General features: G+C 40.2%; 3 protein-coding genes across 5 annotated transcripts; 2 read left to right on the top strand and 1 right to left on the bottom strand.

The window, feature by feature from the left end:
* Nucleotides 1–479: 479 nt before the first annotated feature.
* akt3b (v-akt murine thymoma viral oncogene homolog 3b) lies at nt 480–11,655 on the top strand. Of its 2 annotated transcripts, none has more exons than XM_079462993.1 (15): nt 480–870; nt 3,761–4,004; nt 4,202–4,327; nt 5,687–5,798; nt 5,987–6,131; nt 6,207–6,338; nt 6,428–6,493; nt 6,608–6,676; nt 6,770–6,892; nt 6,989–7,117; nt 8,056–8,154; nt 8,262–8,377; nt 8,567–8,654; nt 8,888–8,990; nt 9,216–11,655. In XM_079462993.1, exons 2-15 carry the CDS (start codon nt 3,959–3,961, stop codon nt 9,293–9,295), a joined length of 1,434 nt encoding a protein of 477 aa, XP_079319119.1. In that variant the 5' UTR covers nt 480–870; nt 3,761–3,958; the 3' UTR covers nt 9,296–11,655. The 2 variants fall into 2 exon arrangements, with proteins under 2 accessions (XP_079319119.1, XP_079319118.1); XM_079462992.1 differs by lacking the exon at nt 480–870 and adding an exon at nt 1,033–1,384.
* A 23-nt stretch (nt 11,656–11,678) lies between these two features.
* On the bottom strand, nt 11,679–16,703 carry pus10 (pseudouridine synthase 10). 2 transcript variants are annotated; one of them, XM_079462458.1, is made up of 18 exons: nt 16,176–16,703; nt 15,765–15,891; nt 15,449–15,664; nt 15,268–15,354; nt 15,145–15,179; nt 14,935–15,046; nt 14,747–14,808; nt 13,855–13,900; nt 13,688–13,752; nt 13,527–13,612; nt 13,325–13,450; nt 13,177–13,233; nt 13,019–13,095; nt 12,886–12,941; nt 12,682–12,799; nt 12,466–12,608; nt 12,263–12,362; nt 11,679–12,176 (listed from the first exon to the last, which is right to left on the bottom strand). In XM_079462458.1, the coding sequence occupies exons 2-18, from the start codon at nt 15,888–15,890 to the stop codon at nt 12,138–12,140; spliced, it is 1,551 nt and encodes a 516-aa protein (XP_079318584.1). In that variant the 5' UTR covers nt 15,891; nt 16,176–16,703; the 3' UTR covers nt 11,679–12,137. The 2 variants fall into 2 exon arrangements, with proteins under 2 accessions (XP_079318584.1, XP_079318585.1); XM_079462459.1 differs by having other exon boundaries at nt 11,916–12,176; nt 15,145–15,176; nt 16,176–16,379.
* Nucleotides 16,364–20,568, top strand: cct4 (chaperonin containing TCP1, subunit 4 (delta)). The gene is made up of 13 exons (XM_079462457.1): nt 16,364–16,711; nt 17,273–17,325; nt 17,432–17,521; nt 17,614–17,722; nt 17,864–18,128; nt 18,559–18,691; nt 18,800–18,939; nt 19,053–19,149; nt 19,355–19,465; nt 19,580–19,710; nt 19,855–20,089; nt 20,186–20,299; nt 20,438–20,568. The coding sequence occupies exons 1-13, from the start codon at nt 16,609–16,611 to the stop codon at nt 20,450–20,452; spliced, it is 1,596 nt and encodes a 531-aa protein (XP_079318583.1). The 5' UTR covers nt 16,364–16,608; the 3' UTR covers nt 20,453–20,568.
* The last annotated feature ends 132 nt before the right edge of the window (nt 20,569–20,700 follow it).

Raw genomic sequence — 20,700 nt, 5'->3', positions numbered from 1 at the left:
ATGCCCAAGCCACCTCAGCTGACCCCTCTCGATGTGGAGGAGCAGCGGCTCTACTCCAAGCTCCTCCCGGGTGACCGAGCTTCTCACCCTATCTCTAAGGGATCTCTCTCGACTCATTGACCTCACTTGTCTATTCCTGGGGCCATATTACAGAAACATTCATCTTATTTAGTTTATGTCCAACATTTCCTTTTCTTTTCTGTGCATGCATTTCTTATATTTGAATAAAATCCATATTCCCAGATAACTATTTTATAAATAAATAGTTTGAGCAACTGAGAAAAGTTTAATGTTCAGCTAAACAGATAAAAAGGAATATGAATTCTGCAATACAGCACCTATAGTCCATGTTTACTGTTCTTGACTCTTATATTTGGTCGCGTGACCGTCCGTATTAAGTGTCGGACACAAGAGGGAGACAACTGGCAACTTTCTCAGAGAAATCCCTATAAACTGCACACCACGTGCACATGATGAGGATGAGGATGATGATGCTGCTCAAGTGTATGTGTTTATGAAAAACAGCGACTGATCATTTGAGTCTATCACAGTGGTTTAACAATGGCGTATTTGATTCATTTCTTTCGTGTCTTTTGTCCAGCTTCTATTGTCTGGGTCGGGACGCATTCTGCGGTCATTTTAAGACAGCCGTGTGTTAACTAACCCTTTCGTTTTTGCTCGTGAAGAAGATTATACATCGTTTTCTTCACACATGCTTGTGTTGCGAGTCCGACTTGAACAAAAGCGACAAAGCCAGGAAGAGCCGAAGAAGGGGGAGCGTCCGGTTAAAACGGGCTCCGGTGTGACGTCGAGAGGTTTCCTCCTCTGAATGGCCGGAGACGAATTTACACCCATCCTACTATAGCGAAGGTACATTTATTTAAAATCGATGAACCAAACTAACGCTGCGTGCCAATCGTCCAATAGACGCAACGACTGCGTCATGAATATTAATAAGCTCCCTCGACGTCCTGGAAAGTTTGAATGGAAAAGCGGTCTCGTTTTATAAATATTAATCAGCTCCCGGCCGACGTCGTGCCGCAACCGTCCATTGGAGAAGTTCGCCTCATGAATATTAACAAGCGAGCCTTGGCGGTAGTGGGATTCGGCTAAATTCATGTGTTGGAGACGGGGTGCGCCGTCACCGCGCTTTCTGCATCGGGTTACACCATTCATTCAGGGTCATTCGGTTCACCGGGGTAACGCAGCAGTAACGGCGAGCGGACGAACACGATGGCCACATCGCGGGCGCGCGTGCCTCCGTTTTCCTCATGAACCGACCGGCGGCGGCGGAAGCAACGGCAGCATCTGCGTGCGGGTTTGAGTTGGTCCCAAACCGGGCTGGCGTGGAACCGAGCCCACCGTCTGGCGGATCGTCTGCCAGGTTCGTGTTGTTTATTTATGCTCCGTCGCGGTGTCGTTTCTGCTCGGCAGCATCACGGGCAAGGCCGAGCATCCGCGCTGGAGCATCACTGGCGGGCGGGGATGCTGCCACTCGGCCTTGCTACTGATGCTGCTGGATATTTGAGGCTTCGACCGCGAGCTTGTTACATTATTTACAGCATAATACACGCATTCGCAGCGCACGTTATTGATGCGCGTCCACCATTTTACGCATTCCGTGCGCGAATGGAAAGCGCACGCAACTCGCATCCTCCAGCCATAATGCATGTGTTTGTATTGTCACAGTACAGCCGTGTTTTGCATGCACGCCCTCCGTGTATGCACGTTTGTTGTTTTTGCACGAGCCTCTGGTGAGCTTTCAGTCTGCTGTGGTGTATGATCGCGATTAATTATATAACAGCGGCTGGATGTGACACCGCGCGCACTTGGACACAAAAGCCGCCGTTTCATTGTGTGTTTATTGTGAACTGACTGGTCCTGTTAATTGCGGACAGATCCTTGTGTGTGTGTGTGCGTGCGTGCGCGTGTGATCGTGGAGATGTCGGGGCCCAGGGATGCCCAACCGTGTCCGCCATTGTTTTTGTTGACATTAGCTAAGATGGCTTGTATTTTTGTAGACATCTCGTCATTTGAACCTCGGTGGTTCTTGTAATCCAATGCATAAAACAAGCATGTAACTGATGCGTCTCGCAGGATATCCCAAGCGTGCGCGCGTGTTACTTGTGTATTGAGGTTGTTTACACAGACACGCACTTCATTTTGGGGGTGCAACAATGACAATAGCAACATCTGACAGTGACCGTTTCTCACCCCCAAAACAATTTCACAATATGTAAAGACTACACGGTTTTATTTTCCTGATAAGCTAATCGTGTGTTCGGATGGTGTGCAGTGTGTGATGATGCTGAGAATGATTTTATCCCTCGTATTTATTTCTTTTTTATGATTTTGTGAATCTGACTTTAAAATTATACACTTTAAATGGTAAATTCGTTATTTTAAATTGTAAATGAACAAGGAAAATTATTTTTTAGGCTGGTATTCTTCCAAGGCTGATTCAGATATTATTCAAAAGATGTTTATATGATTCTTTTGTTTGTACTATTAGTTCTGAAATGACTCGTGATATTGAACTCTTGGCTGGTGGATTCTAAGGTGATTTGAAACCTGTTTATCTTCATATATAATTTATTACATAATGATTAAGAAATTGAAAAGACTCAAAAGTTGATTGTATGATTCTTTTGTTAATTCTACATTGATTCCAGAGTTTAACTATAAAATGATTTAAAAGTTGATTCTGTTGTTTACACGCCGGTGATTCCTGAACGTAATTCAAACCTTTTCAAGATTTGCCTCTCGGGTGTTTTTTTGTAATATGATTAAAAATGTGAAAATATGATTCGCTTGTTAAGTTTACAATCAATGAATCTGTAGCTTGATACTGAGATGATTCAAAAGTAGTCTACTGTATATGATGCTGAATGAAGCAATTTGTGATTTTAAGATGAATTGTAAATTGTTTATATGATAAATTGATTCCTGAACTTGATTCTAAGATTATTCGGTATTTGACTCTTGGGTGGTTGGTTGTGATTTGAAATTTCATTACATGATTATTTTGTTGATTCTTCGATGATCTTATCAACCACCAGACTCATTCTAAAGGGAATTGTATGACCCTGTTGTGGATTCTGCAAGGATTCCTGAGCTTGATTCTAAGATGAATCCCAACTTGATTCTTCAACGGTTGATTCAAATATGATTTCAAAGCATGATTTTATGGTTCTATTGTTTCTTCAAAAATGAGTTTTTAAAAAGCTGATTCATTTGAAGGTGATTCAAATGATGCCTCTGAGGTTCCAGTGCTAATTTCTAAAATGCTAAAATTGTCGAGTTCTAATATTGGGATATATATTTATTCTCGTTCTAGTATTTCTCATGGTGTTCTGTGATTGAGTCTAAAATGTCAAGGCTGATTCTTTTAAGCTTCTAGGATTGCTTCTGGGATAATACGATTGATGTTGAAACGTTGAGATCGATTCTAGCATTCAAGGGTTGACTCTGAGATGCGTCTCTATTTGATTATACGGTTCTGAGCTCAATTCCAAAGATGGAATGCCTTAGATTCCGGAGAAGAGGCCCAGCGAAACGGCTTGCGCGTCTTTGTTGTCTCCGGGCCGTGCTGTCACATGCAGCATCCAGTGTGAGGGAGGAAGAGAAGGGCCACCGGAAGGGGTGGGAAATGTTTTCCCACTCCAAACAATGACTTTATTTCTCATGGAAGTGTGTGTGTGTGGCAGAGGGGGGAAGCGGAAGGGAATGATCCATGTGTGTGTTTGTTGTTTTCTTCCAGGCTGACTCACCACTGGAGTGTTTGAAAGGTCCCGAGAGAGTGAAAGTAAAGAGAGGGCTGAGACATTACATCACAACGTAGCAGAGAAAGTGAGAGGCAAAGAGAACGGAGCGAGACGAGCTAAAGACGAGGACAGAACAACAAGCAGGAAGTAGGACTCTTTCACCCCGACCTTTGAACTCTGACCTTCGAGCCAACATGAATGACCAGAACGTAGTGAAAGAGGGTTGGGTTCAGAAAAGAGGTGAGAAACAACAATCGAATTAAATAAGAATTCAATAAAAAAATCAACCTTTTACTATTATTCTGTTGCGGAAGAAAAAACTGCTGACTTTCTTTGAACGAGGGACCTGAGCCATATCTCAAATTTGATCATCATATTGAATAAACGTTCATGCTTTCCTATGCATGTTCTGATTTCTGCATGTCTGATCACTTCAGGTGAATACATTAAGAACTGGAGGCCGCGGTACTTCCTGTTAAAGACGGATGGATCGTTTATCGGATATAAAGAAAAGCCCCAGGATGCTGATTTGGCGTATCCTCTCAACAACTTCTCTGTGGCCAGTAAGTTTTTTTTTTACATTATCCCACACCTTTGATACATTTGTAATTTCTTGACTGTTTATGTGGGTGTCACATTCTCAGTAAGTAAGTGCATCTTCTGTTATCCAGTTTAGACTAAGTTCAGAAGAAACAGATTTTAGAATAACATCACTGTGCTGCTGATGTCATCAACATGAGTCAGACTAAATCATTTACAATGACATCATGAAGACAACAGACATGCATCTCTATGGAAATGTTCAAAATATAGAAAATCATATATTGCATACCGGACCACACATATTATATATATTTTTAAACAATCTCAAACTACCTATTTTGTTCAATGATAAATGCCGCCAAGTCAAGCTGAAAGTGAACGAGTAACAAAGTAATTGGCATGGGAAAAAGGAGTCGACTCTGAAATATGCGAACAAGTTGTCCGTCGTTCTTATATCAGTTCCGGTTCAGATTTGCATAATTCGATGTAATGCATGCCTACGTTCCATTTGTGACACTGCAAGGCTGTATGTGGTAGACCAATCACAGCAGACTAGGCCATCGGACCAATCAGAGCAGAGTAGGCTGACAGAAAGGAGGGGATTAGACAGATGAATCGCAGAACGATTGCCTGTTATTAGAAAATTAAAGTGTTTTGACACCTTGTATGTACGTAAACTTGCTGTTTGACACTCCAAAAACCAAATTAGGACCAAAAAAATCACCGAATATTTCCTCTTTAAAGCTGAAATTTGAAATTTAGTCTCTCTATCGCCATCTCTGTTTGAACTTCAAAGTTGCAGGTTATAACATAATTTCTGGTCAAATCGGATCAAATGGTTGAACTTTTAAATCATTATCTTATAAATATATGTTTTATATTGTTGATACTATGGTGGGCTTTTTTTATGTACTTGCTCGATAGCTTTATTTTTGTTCATTTTAAAGTAAAAAAAGTTACAAGTTGCAGCCTAAACAAGAGCAGTGAATATTACGTCTATTATATTATCTCATTGTGTGATTGAGTGTTCCATTAACTGTGCTGTGTATGGCACATTTAAAGAGACAGTTCACCCAAAAGTGAATATTCTGTCATTTATTAACCTTCAAGCTGTTCCAAAACGAAGTACAGTTTGTTTTTCTTCTGAACACAAAGACAGACATTTGGAAGAATGCAACCAAACAGTTCTGGGGCACTATTGACTACCATAGTAGAAAAAATGGTAGTCCACAGAGGCCCAAAACGGATTGGTTTCACACATTCTTGAAAATATCCTCTTTTACTTACATTTATTGAGCCAAACATTTTGATTCCGTCATATTTTACTTACTGTCTAATTTTTCTCACTGTTTTCCTTCCATTGTCTTCATCTCTCTCAGAGTGTCAGCTGATGAAGACCGAGAGACCGAAGCCCAACACCTTTATCATCAGGTGCCTGCAGTGGACCACTGTGATCGAGCGCACGTTCCATGTAGACACACCTGACGAGAGGTGGGGGGATCTTAAATGCAAAATTAGTTCGTAACGGTTTGAGCATGCAACCCATACAGAGGACATTTTTGTGGTGTTGTTTTTCAGGTGTTGTTTTTTCAGTATTGATTATATATAGAAAAATCGAAAATATTTTGATATAGATTTAACAGTGGTTCTGACTGTGCTTTTGTTGTCTCTGTATCAAGGGACGAGTGGGTCGAGGCCATTCAGATGGTGGCGGACAAGCTCGCCAAACAGGAAGAGGAGGGAATCTTGTGTAGCCCCATCTCACAGATTGAAAACGTCAACGAGGAAGAGATGGACACGTCAACAAGTCATCACAAACGAAAGGTAGCTGTGTCGTAACATAGAGAAGTAGATGCTGTTTCATAAACCTTCTGCTCATTGCGATATTGCCATCAACAGACAATGAGTGACTTTGACTATCTGAAGTTACTGGGTAAAGGAACGTTCGGGAAGGTCATTCTGGTGCGGGAGAAAGCGAGCGGAACGTATTATGCGATGAAGATTCTGAAAAAGGAGGTCATTATTGCTAAGGTGCGATACCTGCCGCTTAATATAACAGACTTCACTGAGATGTCAAAGCTTTTTTTATACCTTAAACCGTCTTTTTTCTTCTCTTTCAGGACGAAGTGGCTCACACGCTCACAGAGAGTCGAGTTCTGAAAAACACTAGACATCCATTTTTAACTGTGAGTGATATCTTTGATCACACGCTTTAGATTTCAAGTCGTACATAATCTTTGGATTTGTTTTAGTAGTAAAACAGAGAAAGTAATATTCATTATTTATTCTGTTTTTCACAGTCACTGAAGTATTCGTTTCAGACGAAGGATCGATTATGTTTTGTTATGGAATATGTGAATGGAGGAGAGGTAAAAATATGCTTATAATGAACTTTTGTAGTTTTGCCTTTACAGCTTGCAGAACAAACTTTTTCTTCATTTCCTTTGAACTTGTTCTTGCAGCTATTTTTTCATCTGTCAAGAGAGCGTGTGTTTTCGGAGGATAGAACTCGGTTCTACGGCGCTGAGATCGTTTCTGCGTTAGATTACTTGCACTCCGCAAAAATAGTTTACCGTGACCTGAAGGTAAACAAAACACACATGCTAATATTGAACATTTTCAGTCTGAAAACTCATTAGCCATATAATGTGTTCATAACACACAAAAACTGTGTTTTTCAGCTGGAGAACCTCATGCTGGATAAGGACGGCCATATAAAGATCACAGATTTTGGTTTGTGTAAGGAAGGCATCACGGACGCCGCCACTATGAAAACTTTCTGTGGGACCCCGGAGTATCTGGCACCCGAGGTACAGAAGAACACAGCGCTCCTACAGTCTGGTGTCTGGGATAGTGATGTGTTGTAAATATATATGGATAACATTGAATTTCGGTCTGATATCGGATTATAATATGACTGATGAATTATTGAATAGATATGGAGAATTGAGAAATATGAAACATTTGATCAGATTTTAATTAAGATTGTGCATGTTTGTTAAAGTATTAGGTATTAAAAGAACAATATGGCTACTTATTGATCAGCTTTAAAGGAATAGTGTTACCGACTGAATATTTATCAGGTATTAAAAAATTGTATGACTGCTTATTGATTTGATATTGGTAAATAATATGTATAATAATATAAGTTATTGATCAGGTTTTGAAGGTTGATTGTTGATCAGGTTTTTAGAGAGGAACTGCTTATTGATTTGATATTAGAAAAATAATTTTAATATTATTATTCATATTAAGGATTTGAAAAATAATTTGATTTATTGATGAGGTATTGAAAAATAATACATTTTGAAAATATAATACAAACACTTAGTCACATTATTTTCTAATATCAAATGAATAAGTGATCATTATTTTTCTAATCATAATTAATAGTCTATTATTGATCCGGTAATAAAAGTTATTATTGATCAGATGTCGAAGAATAGTGTGACTGATCTGGTACTGAAAAAATAAAATGACTTAATTATTTTTAATTATCAGGATTAGAAAAATCTGATTATTGATCAGGTTTTGAGAGCGTAATATGACTGATTGTTTATCATATTTTGAAGAGTAATGTGACTTTTTGAATATTGATAGGTATTGAAAAAGTAATATGACTGATTATTGATCAGATTTTGAGGAGTAATGTGACATTTGTTATTGTTCAGGTGTTGAAGAATAACGTGACTTCTGGTAGATTTGCTATTGGAAAAGAATGTGACTTATGTGATTGCTCATTGATCAGGTGTTGGAGGACAATGATTATGGGAGAGCAGTGGACTGGTGGGGTCTGGGTGTTGTTATGTATGAGATGATGTGTGGACGCCTTCCCTTTTATAATCAGGTATGACACAGTAGTATTGTATCTGTGTGTGTTGCATCTGTGTGTGTTGCATAGAGAAGATTTGTTTTGTTTTGATGAGCTGTTTATGCTCGTATCTCTTTCATCAGGACCATGAAAAGCTCTTCGAGTTGATTTTAATGGAGGAGATCAAATTTCCCAGAACCCTCTCTGCGGATGCCAAGTCATTACTCTCCGGATTACTCATCAAAGACCCCAATAAGAGGTCAGTGCACGTGTGTTTGTGTCATCCACTATGAGAGGTTTTGTGTTTTTTGGGGGGGTGTTAGTAATAACTTCAGAGTAATTATTACAATGTGGATGAGTAAACTTCAGAATTAAAACGAACTACATGAAATCCTTTTGTTTGTATTGTGAGACCTGATGAATAGTAAACTGTCTTTGTTCTCGGAAGACTCGGAGGCGGCCCCGATGATGCTAAAGAAATCATGAGACACAGTTTCTTCACCTCGCTGGACTGGCAGGATGTCTATGACAAAAAGGTAAAAACCAAAGAAAGCAGCTAATCTTTAAAGTGCCCATGAAATCATTTTATTTCTAATATAACATACCTATACAGGTATGAAATTACATGAGGGTGAGTAAATGATGACAGAGTTTTCATCCTTTAATAACAATGTTTCTATAATTGTAACATTTATTTGTATATTCATGTTCATGTGCTAAAAATGGAATGTGATTATGTAATGTTCTCTGTTTTTCTCTCTCTGTTCAGCTGGTTCCTCCCTTTATGCCCCAGGTGTCATCCGAAACGGACACCAGATATTTTGACGAGGAGTTCACGGCACAGACCATCACCATCACTCCACCAGAGAAGTGTGAGTACGCCGTTTCCTCTTCCTCTCTCTTTTCCTGGAGACCATTTCCCTGTGGCACAGGAAGAGGAAGTTCCATTCAGCTCCCAACCAAACACAATGCAATAGACGCTCGTTTCCTCACTGTATGGTTGCGAAACTCTGTCTGCCGCAAAAAGTACTTTTTATCTGTGCCAATGGAAAAATCAGTCAGCGGATAATATAACGTGTTTACCTCTTCTTCTGCAGATGATGAGGACGGAATGGACTCGGAGGAACGGAGACCACATTTCCCGCAGTTCTCTTATTCAGCCAGCGGACGGGAGTGATGTCATGAAATCTGTTTGAGGAAACCCGCGTAGCCATTCTAGAAAGAGCCTCCCCCTTCATTCCCCCTCCGATCAATTACTGATAGACATAGGGAATCAATTTTTGTTGCTTTCTGTTTGTTTCTTTGTTGATGTGGGACTTTAGGGGTTTTGCACAGTTGGGCGAGACTTACACTAGTCAACCCGCGAGTCTTGTACACTTTCTGCTTGTTGTTTACAGACCATGGACAGTGTTTTGGGGGGAACATGATCAGTATTGTCGATGACCTTTTACTTTAAATTTCTTGCACTTGTTTAAAAAGAGCCGTTATGGGGAACAAACCAAAAATGTTGCCTTATGTGTGTGGATCTCATCTGTCTGACGGATGGACATGTTGTTAGAAGCAGGGCTAGTTCTGCTCCGGCGAGGCTCACAAATGTTGTTTTCTATTTAACACGCACACACTCGTTCCTTTTCCGTGCTTTCGGTAAAAGCGTGAAAAAGTGTTTCGCAGGATGCCAGTGTTAATATTTGCGTTTGTTTTATCCTCGCGCTCTGATTTGAAGGTTTACGTTGGAGATACACAATATTACAAACAGCTGCCGTTACTGTATAATCTCTCAGGCAATTCACAACATGAGGGAATCTCAAAAAAATGTGGTGAACATGCCCGACTCATATTTCACCCCAGAATTACAAGTATATTTAGCACAAACTATACAATTGTGTATGGCAATGATGTATTTTTCTTAACAAACTAAGCGTATTTCTTCAAATGTCGCGAAAATAAATAGATGAATTAAAATGGCAAGGTAGCCTATTTACGCATCATGTAATGACTTATACAGAGTTAAATAACTCCTATATCAATATTTATTGTGATACAGTAGAAACTATATAAATACAATAAGTATTGTAATACAAAAATATAACTAAATGTTTCAAAGGCGTACTATAATTGAATAAAAAAAGTCATAAAATGTTTAAAAAAATGATTGATGCTAGAATATTATTTTCATTCTTTTTAATATCGGGGTGAAATGTGATACGGAAACATTTTGGTGAGATTCACTCAAATCAACTCACCGCTGGGTGACGTCCACCCAAAAATTAGCTTGAAAATATTGTCCTTAAAGGGACAGTTCACCCCAAAATGAAAAGTCATTCATTTGCTCACCCTCATGTGACGAGAAGCCTGTAAGACTTTGTTTCACGAAGAGAAGACTGTTGTTAACCCAACAACATTGACTTCCATTGTATAGATAGAAAATTCTTAAAATAGTCACACGTGAGGGTGAATAAATTGATTTTTTTATTTATTTTTGCGTTTACTGTCTCTTTAACTGATTACCTCTGATAAGCTTAAACAGCTAGAGAACTCTCCAAACCCGAGAATCGCCTCTAGGGACAATGTGTCAGTCATTTTTTGGGTGACGTTTCACCTTTACTGTACAGAGCAACAGGTATGTTATCTCTCTCACCAGCACAGAGAGAGATGAATCAACCACTGACCCTCACTTCTCACCACAAAGAGTTAAGATTCACGTTGGACTATTCCAGAAGATGTAAATACAAACCTCTCGATCTCCTTTACCATTATTCTTAAGTTTATGTTTGCTTTGACGCCGTCTCCATAGCTGTGGAAATCGTATGCGTGACGTGTGCGTTTGAAATCAGATCACAAACTCATGATATGTGAAACTGAGCCATGCAATATCCGTGTGAAAGACCCCGGGCCCCCCGTGTGATGTACATATGCAGCGTCTGTTGGTTAGGCGCCACAGCCCGAGACAAAAGCCGCGTGACCGTTATTGTGTGTGACTGTGCAGATGTGAATTATCGGATGGCTAAAATAAAATAAAAAACAGCGAATTGAAACACAAATTACTTGGAGGACGTTTATTCTACGGATGTTTGTTTCCATGGCGATGAGTTGCTATAGATCCCATCCTGCGTGTTCCTGGTCCAGTGAGCGTTTCGGAAACTGGCGGTATTTGTTGCGGTTGGTCATTGCGAGTGCGCGTGTGTGATTGTACGTTAACGTTTCAATTGTTATTTTTACGCTGTGACGTATTTGGTCTGGCTAACAGCAACTCCTCAGTTTTTTAGTGTTGTTCGAATGGCCGAGTTTTCTTTTTCTTTCAGCGTATTTTTGTACTATAGATGTAATTGAGTTGTATTTATTTTCGTATGTTGAGATGAAGGACGGTGTTGGCCGTGTTTATCTCATTCTCTCTCTCCCCTCATTATTTTTTATAACTTTCTTTAGTCGTTGGCGGTTTTGTTTTCATACCAAAACATTAGAGCAAGTGGCCCGTAGAGGACTTGCATTGCCATTTGGTAGTATTTATTTTAAGTTAAATTAAAATGTTGAAATTTCCTGACGTCTCTGTGTTTTTTTTTACATTCGCACTTTATGTACTTTTGATATCAAGTCACCAAGCGTAACAAATAACCAACCTTTAGTTACTGGTTTAATTTACATTGTTAAATGTTTCATACAAATAGCATAATAGCGATACCACTTTTATATTGCATTTTGTGAAATATAATATTTTGGGGTGTCAGAATTCCTTCATCTGAATAATTATGTGAAACACAAGTCCGCTTATTTATAAAAGAGAAGAACGAACAATAACAAACTACAAAAACATTTTTGTTTTATTATCAAAGCATATTAGGCAAAAGTCTAATATGATGTGCTATAGTTAATGCAACAAAATTAATTTATAAACTGAACTATGACAAATAATATAATCCTGACATACAATAACAAATTAAACCTAACTACAACTTCTACAAATAGGTTTTAAGGTCAATGATCATTTTCTTCATCAACCTCGGTTAAAGATGTCCCAGATGTCAATCTGGAATTGCAGGAGGCCAGTCAATATCTACAGACTGCAACAAAAGAGAGAGGATTTTAAAAAGATATTGTAGAAAGTATAGATAACATGCCACAACTTCTTCAAAAACCATGAACACACCTCCACATCCAGCTCGAGAATATCAGCATCAGTCTTCATGAGGTCACAGAGATTAGGTTTAGTGCGACCAAAGTCTCCGTGCACGAACTCTTTTATGTAACTGCATTTGGTTAAGGTAAATAACGTATTTTTGTAATAATTCATAATGACCGTTTGAACCATTGTAAAAACCAAACCGATCAAAGCATCATATTTAAGGATACGTCCCGGCCTGTGTACACAGCTTTAAGGTGAAGTGGTGTGTGTCCAGGTAAGTGGTGCTGATGGAATGTATCACTCTTTGTCGGACCGCCAGCGGCCGGCGATGAAGAACTCTCAATGGTGTCTTTTGAGCGATCTTCAGATTCTACACAAAAAGCAGATGATCATAACCTGGAGTCTCTCACTTAACAAACATCCAAGGGTGTAGAAAGTGAGACCTTTATGTTTTCAAGAAATTCCAGGTCGGTGTTGGAAACAGCTTTCTCTGTCCAGATGAGGGCGCTGTAGGACTTTGTCTTTTCTTCCTCGCCCTCTTTCATGCGACTGGTTGCTTCCCTACCAAACACCCACCCACAGAAAGTCCAGTTTGTTGCATATCTTTGACCCTCAACTTTATGTGTATAAACCGAAAACACACTCACCTCGTGACGATCTGCAGGTCTCTTATTTTGATTTTATCAGATGATTGATTGATCGTCTGCAAAACAGGGAATAAAAATTATTAAGTGATGAAATGTATTGGAAATGTAAGTCTGTTAACACAAATGTTTTTACCTCCTGAAGTTGCTTGATCTCAGTTCTGTTAAACTTCACTCGATGAGGGTTCAGCAACTCCACGGCGAAGGGCCGACCTGAAAATCAATTAAAAACCTCAGTAAAATCGATTTTTAAGAAATAACGTAGATATGCATGTGACCATGAGAACGTTTTACCGGTTCCCAGAGTTCTCACATCCACATCCTCTCGTCCTGATGATGAGAAGTTAAAACCTGAATAGAAGAGAGATGTACAAGAATAACATTTAAATCAAATCAAATGATGAGATCAGACCGGATACGACAACAGAATCTTCCGACACACCATCGGCTCTGAATGAGGACAACAGAGGAGCAGCAATGAGTTCCTCCACAGATCCATCCATTCGTCTCTCTCCGTCGATCACCCACGGCGTCTGAGGAAGCTCCCGAGAGTACTTATTGTACCGACCTGCAGACCAAACAAAAGATCTGCTGTCATCTTTGTTGGTGTTGCAAATCTAAAAGAAGTGTAAAACTGTTGTTACCTGCTGTAAAGACGGATGTGTGTAGACATGTGGTGTCCAGGGCTGTACATTTAGAGCTTGGTTTCTTCGGTGGACATGGGTAATGCCTGCAGATGAAGAACAACTTATTTAGAGGCAAGACTCAAAACAGAGCATCTGGCTCGTGTGTGTTCAATACTCGCCTTTTGAAGTTCTCATCAGAAATCTTCTCCAAAGCCTTGACCACCGCCATCCTGGTGAAGATGGACTGAGGGAATAGGAGAAAGAGGAAAGTTCTTTTACCTCCAAAATTCCCAAAAAGCCAAAATGAAACATGGAAATAACTGTTCGTCCATTGAACAGTTCATACCGCTTTGTTTTTAGTGGGTTTAAAACAGTCCGGACAAGTGGTCCCCCTGCAAAATAGAGAGAAATACAACTTTTACAAGTTTAGTTTAGCAAGAAACTACAGCATAACAATGCACGTGTAACCAAAAAGATCTGTTTTGGGATTCTTGTTTGTTTATTTATTTAAAATAAATGAAAATTATTTTATCATTTGGTGTCATTCTAAAACTAAATTACTTTCTTTCTTGTGCATTCATTCAGAACCAGGAACACTCCCCATAACAACTGATGTACTTGCTGCATCAAAGAGTGTAGAACAGTACTCTACTCTCAGCTGTCTATTCTCATTGTTCTGAGGCTACCGCAGCGAGCAGGATGCAGTCCATGCCCAGACTTGGTGGTAGAGCTGAGAAAAGGAAGCGGCGACCTGACAAGGACGGAGATGGAAGTGCCGAAAGAGGGAAATTCTTATTTATTTTAAAATGTAACATTCGGTTTTATTTATTTACTATTACATATAGGAATTTATAGTCTGTATAATATTTTATCTTAAATGTGTGCTTCTCTGAGATAACCACGCTGTGTGTTAGCGTGTGTATATTCTGCTCTGTGCGTGTGGAGTTGTGTTTTAAGCAATGTGGGAGTGTATGAACCTGTGTGCGTGTCTGTATTCTGTGTGTGTTTGTTTTAACAAAAATAACTTCTAGTCAATATGTTTCATGTACAGCTGCTTTGTAACAATGAAAGATATAAATAAAGCGGACTTGACAAAACCCACAAAGACATTTCTCAAAATATCTTCTTTTGTGTTCACAGAAGAAAGACTCTTTTTAAATAAATGATGACAGATATTTTTAAGTCGAACAATTCCTTCGGCAAGATCTATCTTTTGATCTGGTTTCTAAAATACTTACAAGAAATGACAGTCCTTTTCACTTTGTGGGTGTGCAAACCCAACACTCACTTCAAACGGACTCTATAGATCAGAAGATGAGACAATTCATGAAACAACAAACAAAAATGTGTCTGTAAACAAGGGATAGAATTGTGGAAAAGAAAGTGAATTTTTCTTAGCTTGACCTTCAGAAAGGCGGAAACTTACATTGGCAAGCACAGCAACTCCCAGTTCCTGACCAATCTTTCCCTGTATGGCCCACTTGAATGCATCTTTCACCTGAATGACATCATCTTTCCCCAAACACATGCTCTTATCCCTGAGAACACAACATATCAGAATATTGCTAGACCTCACACTCAAGTTTCCAGATTTCCGCTGATATGGGAATTGCACAATGTTCTTAAACTCACATACCTGACTTCCTGCTTGACATGCAACCAGCAAGACTGCTGCAGAAAGACAGCGAGAGTTCTTCCTTAAGATGTTTCTTTATTTAAATCATTTTATTCACCGGGTAGATGTGGACGTTGTGCTCACCTCTCTGACAGACAGCTGCGCAGGCAGAGAAACGGTCAGCACGAGACTTTCAAACACGTACTGTTCTTTTTTCACAGCGTCTGATACCTGCGAACAAAATGTGAACACATCGAAGCAGACGAGATGTTGTACAGCGTTCGCCTTCAAAGTGGAGATTAATACATAAAGCATCAACACGTACCTGCTTGACAAAAGTTTGATCGCAGAAGTCCTGCAGTACCCCAAGACAGACCGGGCAAATATCCAAGTCTGTTTTAGGGTCTTCTGATGTGACCGAATCGTCCGTGCTGATAGCGTCTTCCATCTTCATGCGCTTGTTTGGAGGGTCATCTGAGGCATCATGGGATTGCTGGCTGTTTTCTTCACCGATGAACACGAGAAGTTCTTTGTGTATATCCTAGAATGAAAAATGCACAATAACGCGAAACATTCACAATATTTAACATTTATAACAGGCGAATGATCTGTCAGTATCTGAATTTGAGGTGGACACTGACCTCATGGGATTGTTTGTACGAGGAGCTGGTTCCCATACAGCAGAACCGCAACACGCATCTCGCACAGCAGCCGGCAGCCAACAGCTTTCTTATGATGGGCCGATCTTTCTCTTTAAGGGGAAGCATACTGCAAAATAAGAGAGAATGATTATATTTTATAGAGGATTCATCACATTGTTGCTATGGGGTTTAGGGAGGCTGTTCGGACGTTGATAGTTAGGTGGCTGCTAGGGGGTTCTGGGTGTAGAGATCCAGGTCCATGTTTAAAGAACCACTGCAGAACTTTAAAAGAAAACCATGAAACATGTATGTCCATACAGAAAATGCTACATGTTTCCTTAGCGTGCTAATGTTTAAGAAAGTAATTTACACACATTTCGCTAGTCTATTAAATTCCATAACGCATCCTACCTTTACTGGATCACATGAAATCCTCAATAGAAACGCAGTCTTTCGCCAATGCACTGGCACGTGTTTATAAACAGAGCTCACAATTCCTCTTTAAAAAAAGATTTACATGTATCAGTGATTCTAAGGCACGCGAGCAAATATATTGTAAGCAACGTAACACTGCACACAACTCAACTCAAGCAGAATTTGTCGCATCTGTCAAGCAGGCATATTTTGAGACGCCGCCTGACGTCATCAGGACGCGCCATCGCAGCCCTCGTGGTCCTGTTTCTCTACCGTCGCGACCGGTGGATTCTAGAAGGTTCTGTCCGACATCGCAGAGCCGAACTTCATCTGAGCCCATCCGAACCCCAGAGGCGGTTCAGAGAGTCCGGGGAACGTTCGTCCCCTTTCTTGATTTCCCGATAATACAACATTAGAAGTATTTTGAAACATGCCTGAGGTGACTAGAAATGTATCTAAAAACAAAGGAGGCGCGTATGTGGACCGGGACAAACCCGCCCAGATTCGCTTCAGCAACATCAGTGCGGGGAAAGGTGAGCCACGGATTTATTTCAGTCATGAGATTTGAGAAAAACTGACGTTCGTGTGGCTGCATTGTTCTGTCATGTAGTGGAGGCTTTCTATATGAATGCTAATATAGAGGCAATATCCACCAATAAGTGTTGACAAATCCTGCATATTTTGCTTGAAATTATGCACTAGCCGTATTTTAAATAAATAGTATTATTGTGCTATGTCATGCTCACTTCATAATGTTAGACTGATTTGTCGCCTTATAAGGTGTCATGTCATTTATCCTTTTTCCCCTAGTGCACACTGAATTACATCATATAAAAACAGTAAAATAATACACAGGAAATTAAGCAAAAATGTACTTAAAATATGAGTCGTATCGATAGGAAATTACTTAATCGTGTGTTTAATTAAAAGAATGCACCTATATTCAATTTCTGGCTAGTATTGTCTATTGTCAAAAATCCATACTTTATAAAAGATGACGTCTAGTATTGACCAATGCAAATAAATAGTGTGCATCATAATGTTATGGGCGTGGCACCCGATGTGATTTCTTAACCTTGTCTTTTGATTGACAGCTGTCGCTGATGCCATCAGAACGAGTCTGGGCCCTAAAGGCATGGATAAAATGGTAGCGTTTTCTTCACACACCCAGATTTAAAGCTCAGCTTCTGACATTGAAGTTGTGAGTCAGTGATGTGTGCGGATCTTTGAATGGACGTTTGTTGTCTTTGCAGATTCAGGATGGGAAGGGAGATGTTACGATCACTAATGATGGAGCCACGATCCTTAAACAGATGCAGGTGCTGCATCCTGCGGCCAAGATGGTGAGTCGTGGACAAGAGAACAATATACAGGCTGGTGGAGATGACGGTTGAAGGCGTTCGTTTGACATTGGTTATGTTTCTCTGTTTTGTAGATGGTGGAGCTGTCTAAAGCTCAGGACATAGAGGCTGGTGATGGCACCACATCGGTGGTCGTCATTGCTGGAGCTCTTCTCGATGCCTGTGCTAAACTGCTGCAGAAAGGTAACGTTTACTTAAAATCTGTTGTTAATAAACACGGGTGTGATTGAATAGCATGGGAAATGTTTTTCCCCACATGTGTCTTTAAGTAAAAGTACCATAAGTCTCTTGTGTTGAAATGAGCGGGTGTGTCTTTGTCGACAGGAATCCATCCCACCATTATTTCCGAGTCGTTCCAGAAGGCAGTTGATAAAGGGGTGGAGATCCTGACGTCCATCAGTCAGCCGGTGCAGCTGAGTGACAGGGAGACTCTTCTGAACAGTGCCACCACTTCTCTGTGCTCTAAGGTTGTGTCGCAGAACTCCGGCCTGCTCGCTCCCATGAGCGTGGACGCGGTCATGAGGGTCATTGACCCCACCACCGCCACCGGCGTTGACCTTCACGACATCAGAGTTGTGAAGAAGCTTGGGTGAGATACACTGCCTCTGCATTGATAATATAAGCACAGCGAAACTATAGTCAACCTTGTTCAATTTAAAATGCACATAAATGACTTGACAGAACCATCAACAGTGGAGTTCTCCATCTTTCATGTTGTTAAAAACCTGTTGGGACACAAAAGATGATATTTTGAGATGTGTCTGTGATTTTGTGTCCATGCAATGGAAGTCAGTGTTGTTTGGTTACCAACGTTCTACAAAATTTCTTATTTGGTGTTCTGCAAAAGAAAATAAAGTCATATAGGTTTGAAATGACACAAGGGTGACTAAATGATGAAAGATTAAAAAAAATTTTACTACATGCATCTGATATTGTTAATTATTTAACCGGAGTCAAAACAAGTAAAACAATTCTTATCGCTGAATCTTTAAATTGAACACGTGTGTATGTATTTGCAGAGGGACCATTGATGACTGTGAGCTGGTGGATGGTCTGGTGTTGACTCAGAGAGTTGTGAACACCGGAGTGTCCCGTGTGGAGAAAGCCAAGATCGGCCTCATTCAGTTCTGTCTCTCCCCTCCCAAAACTGATGTATGTATTTTTTGTCATCAAAATTTCTAAAGAGAAAGATTTGTGTTTGCTCGAATGGTTTCTGGTCTGTTCTGATGTTATGCTCATAATCATTGTTATATTGGACAGATGGACAACCAGATTGTGGTGTCCGACTACGCTCAGATGGACCGTGTGCTGCGTGAGGAGAGAGCTTACATCCTCAACCTGGTCAAACAGATTAAGAAAGCCGGCTGCAATGTGCTTCTCATCCAAAAATCCATCCTGAGGTATGATATCAACAGACCTCCATCGGTCACAGATTGGAAACACAACATACAGTGATCTCAAAGAGATGTGATGTTTGAGATGTTCTCATGATGGTTGTGAATGTGTTTGACAGAGATGCTCTGAGTGATCTGGCCATTCACTTCCTCAATAAAATGAAGATCATGGTGGTGAAAGACATCGAGAGGGAGGACATTGAATTCATCTGCAAGGTTCACAAAAGACAATTACAAGATTTATACGTTACATCACCAGTCCTAAATCCAGTCAATAATGCTTTTTGTCTGCATGTGTGTAGTAAAATATAAAGCAACTTCATATGGCTATTAGAGCTTGGTGATATTGCCATAAAAAGAAAGCTAGCTACATATATCTACATTTTAAATAAATTAATGAATTTTTGTTTTCTGCTGTCAGACTATTGGCACCAAACCGATCGCTCATATTGACCACTTCCTCCCAGAGATGCTGGGTACAGCTGAGCTGGCGGAAGAGGTCAGCCTCGATGGCTCGGGCAAACTGGTGAAGGTATGAGCAAAGATCCGAGAACATCTTTAATCTTTTAATTGTTTTTAGTAGACCTTTTTTAATCCTAATTCAATCATGAAACGGATTTATGATGTTGTCTTTTTTTGCCTGCAGATCACAGGTTGTTCTAATCCCGGAAAGACCGTCAGCATTGTGGTCCGCGGATCCAACAAGCTGGTGATCGAAGAGGCTGAGCGATCCATCCACGATGCGCTCTGTGTCATCCGCTGTCTTGTCAAGAAGAGGTATAAATTAAGCTTTTCAGCATGGATGTTAGTAGCTCTTGTGAGAACACTGACACTTTTAACAGTGGTTCTGTTGCCGTAAATTTTTTTTGATTTTTGCTTGAGTAGATTGATATGCTAACTGATCCCCTTGTCCACCTGCAGAGCTCTGATCGCTGGCGGTGGAGCACCAGAGATCGAGATGGCGCTGAGGTTGGCAGAATACTCCCGTTCTCTGGCTGGCATGGAGGCGTACTGCGTACGTGCATACGCCGATGCCCTCGAGGTCATCCCCTCTACGCTGGCAGAGAACGCTGGTCTTAATCCCATCTCCACAGTAACAGAACTGCGTAACAGGCACGCACAAGGAGAGAAAACAGCCGGGATTAACGTCCGCAAGGTGATGCATTAAGCCAGCTCAGTAGTGCCAATCACTAAAAGAAGTCCCATTGCAGGCACGTATTTTCAGTGAGTGTCTAACATGTATTTCATACAGGGTGGGATCTCTAACATCCTTGAAGAGCTGGTCGTTCAGCCTCTGCTGGTCTCCATCAGTGCCCTCACCCTCGCCACAGAAACGGTCCGCAGCATCCTCAAGATTGATGATCTTGTAAGTGATCCGAAATCTCTGAAAAGAATCAGAAAACTCAATTTGAGTTTTATCGATTTTAGTTCACGTTTTTTGCTTAATATAATAATGCATTTATACTTCTTGTCGTCATTAATGACCTTTTTTGTTTGTTTACAGGTGAATACCCGATAAAGTATGCATGAATGTTATTACTGAAGGACGTCCTGATAGCACCCCACTAAGAAAAACTTGATCTGTCGCTTTCTTTAGCTGTTACCTTGAGTAATTTAATAAAACATGGTTTTGACACGATAACCTTTGCTTTTTTGTAGTTTGATTTGTAAAGATACTGTACAAGGTTTATTAAAAGATTAAACCGAGGTTAGTCATGGCTTGACAATAATGTGGGTCAGTAGCTGTAATCTTACTTGTTGATCACC

Source organism: Barbatula barbatula (assembly GCF_947034865.1).
Source record: "Barbatula barbatula genome assembly, chromosome: 8".
Lineage (NCBI taxonomy): Eukaryota > Metazoa > Chordata > Actinopteri > Cypriniformes > Nemacheilidae > Barbatula > Barbatula barbatula.
The sequence above is the reverse complement of the archived record's forward strand: the minus strand, read 5'-3'. Positions and strand labels throughout refer to the sequence as shown.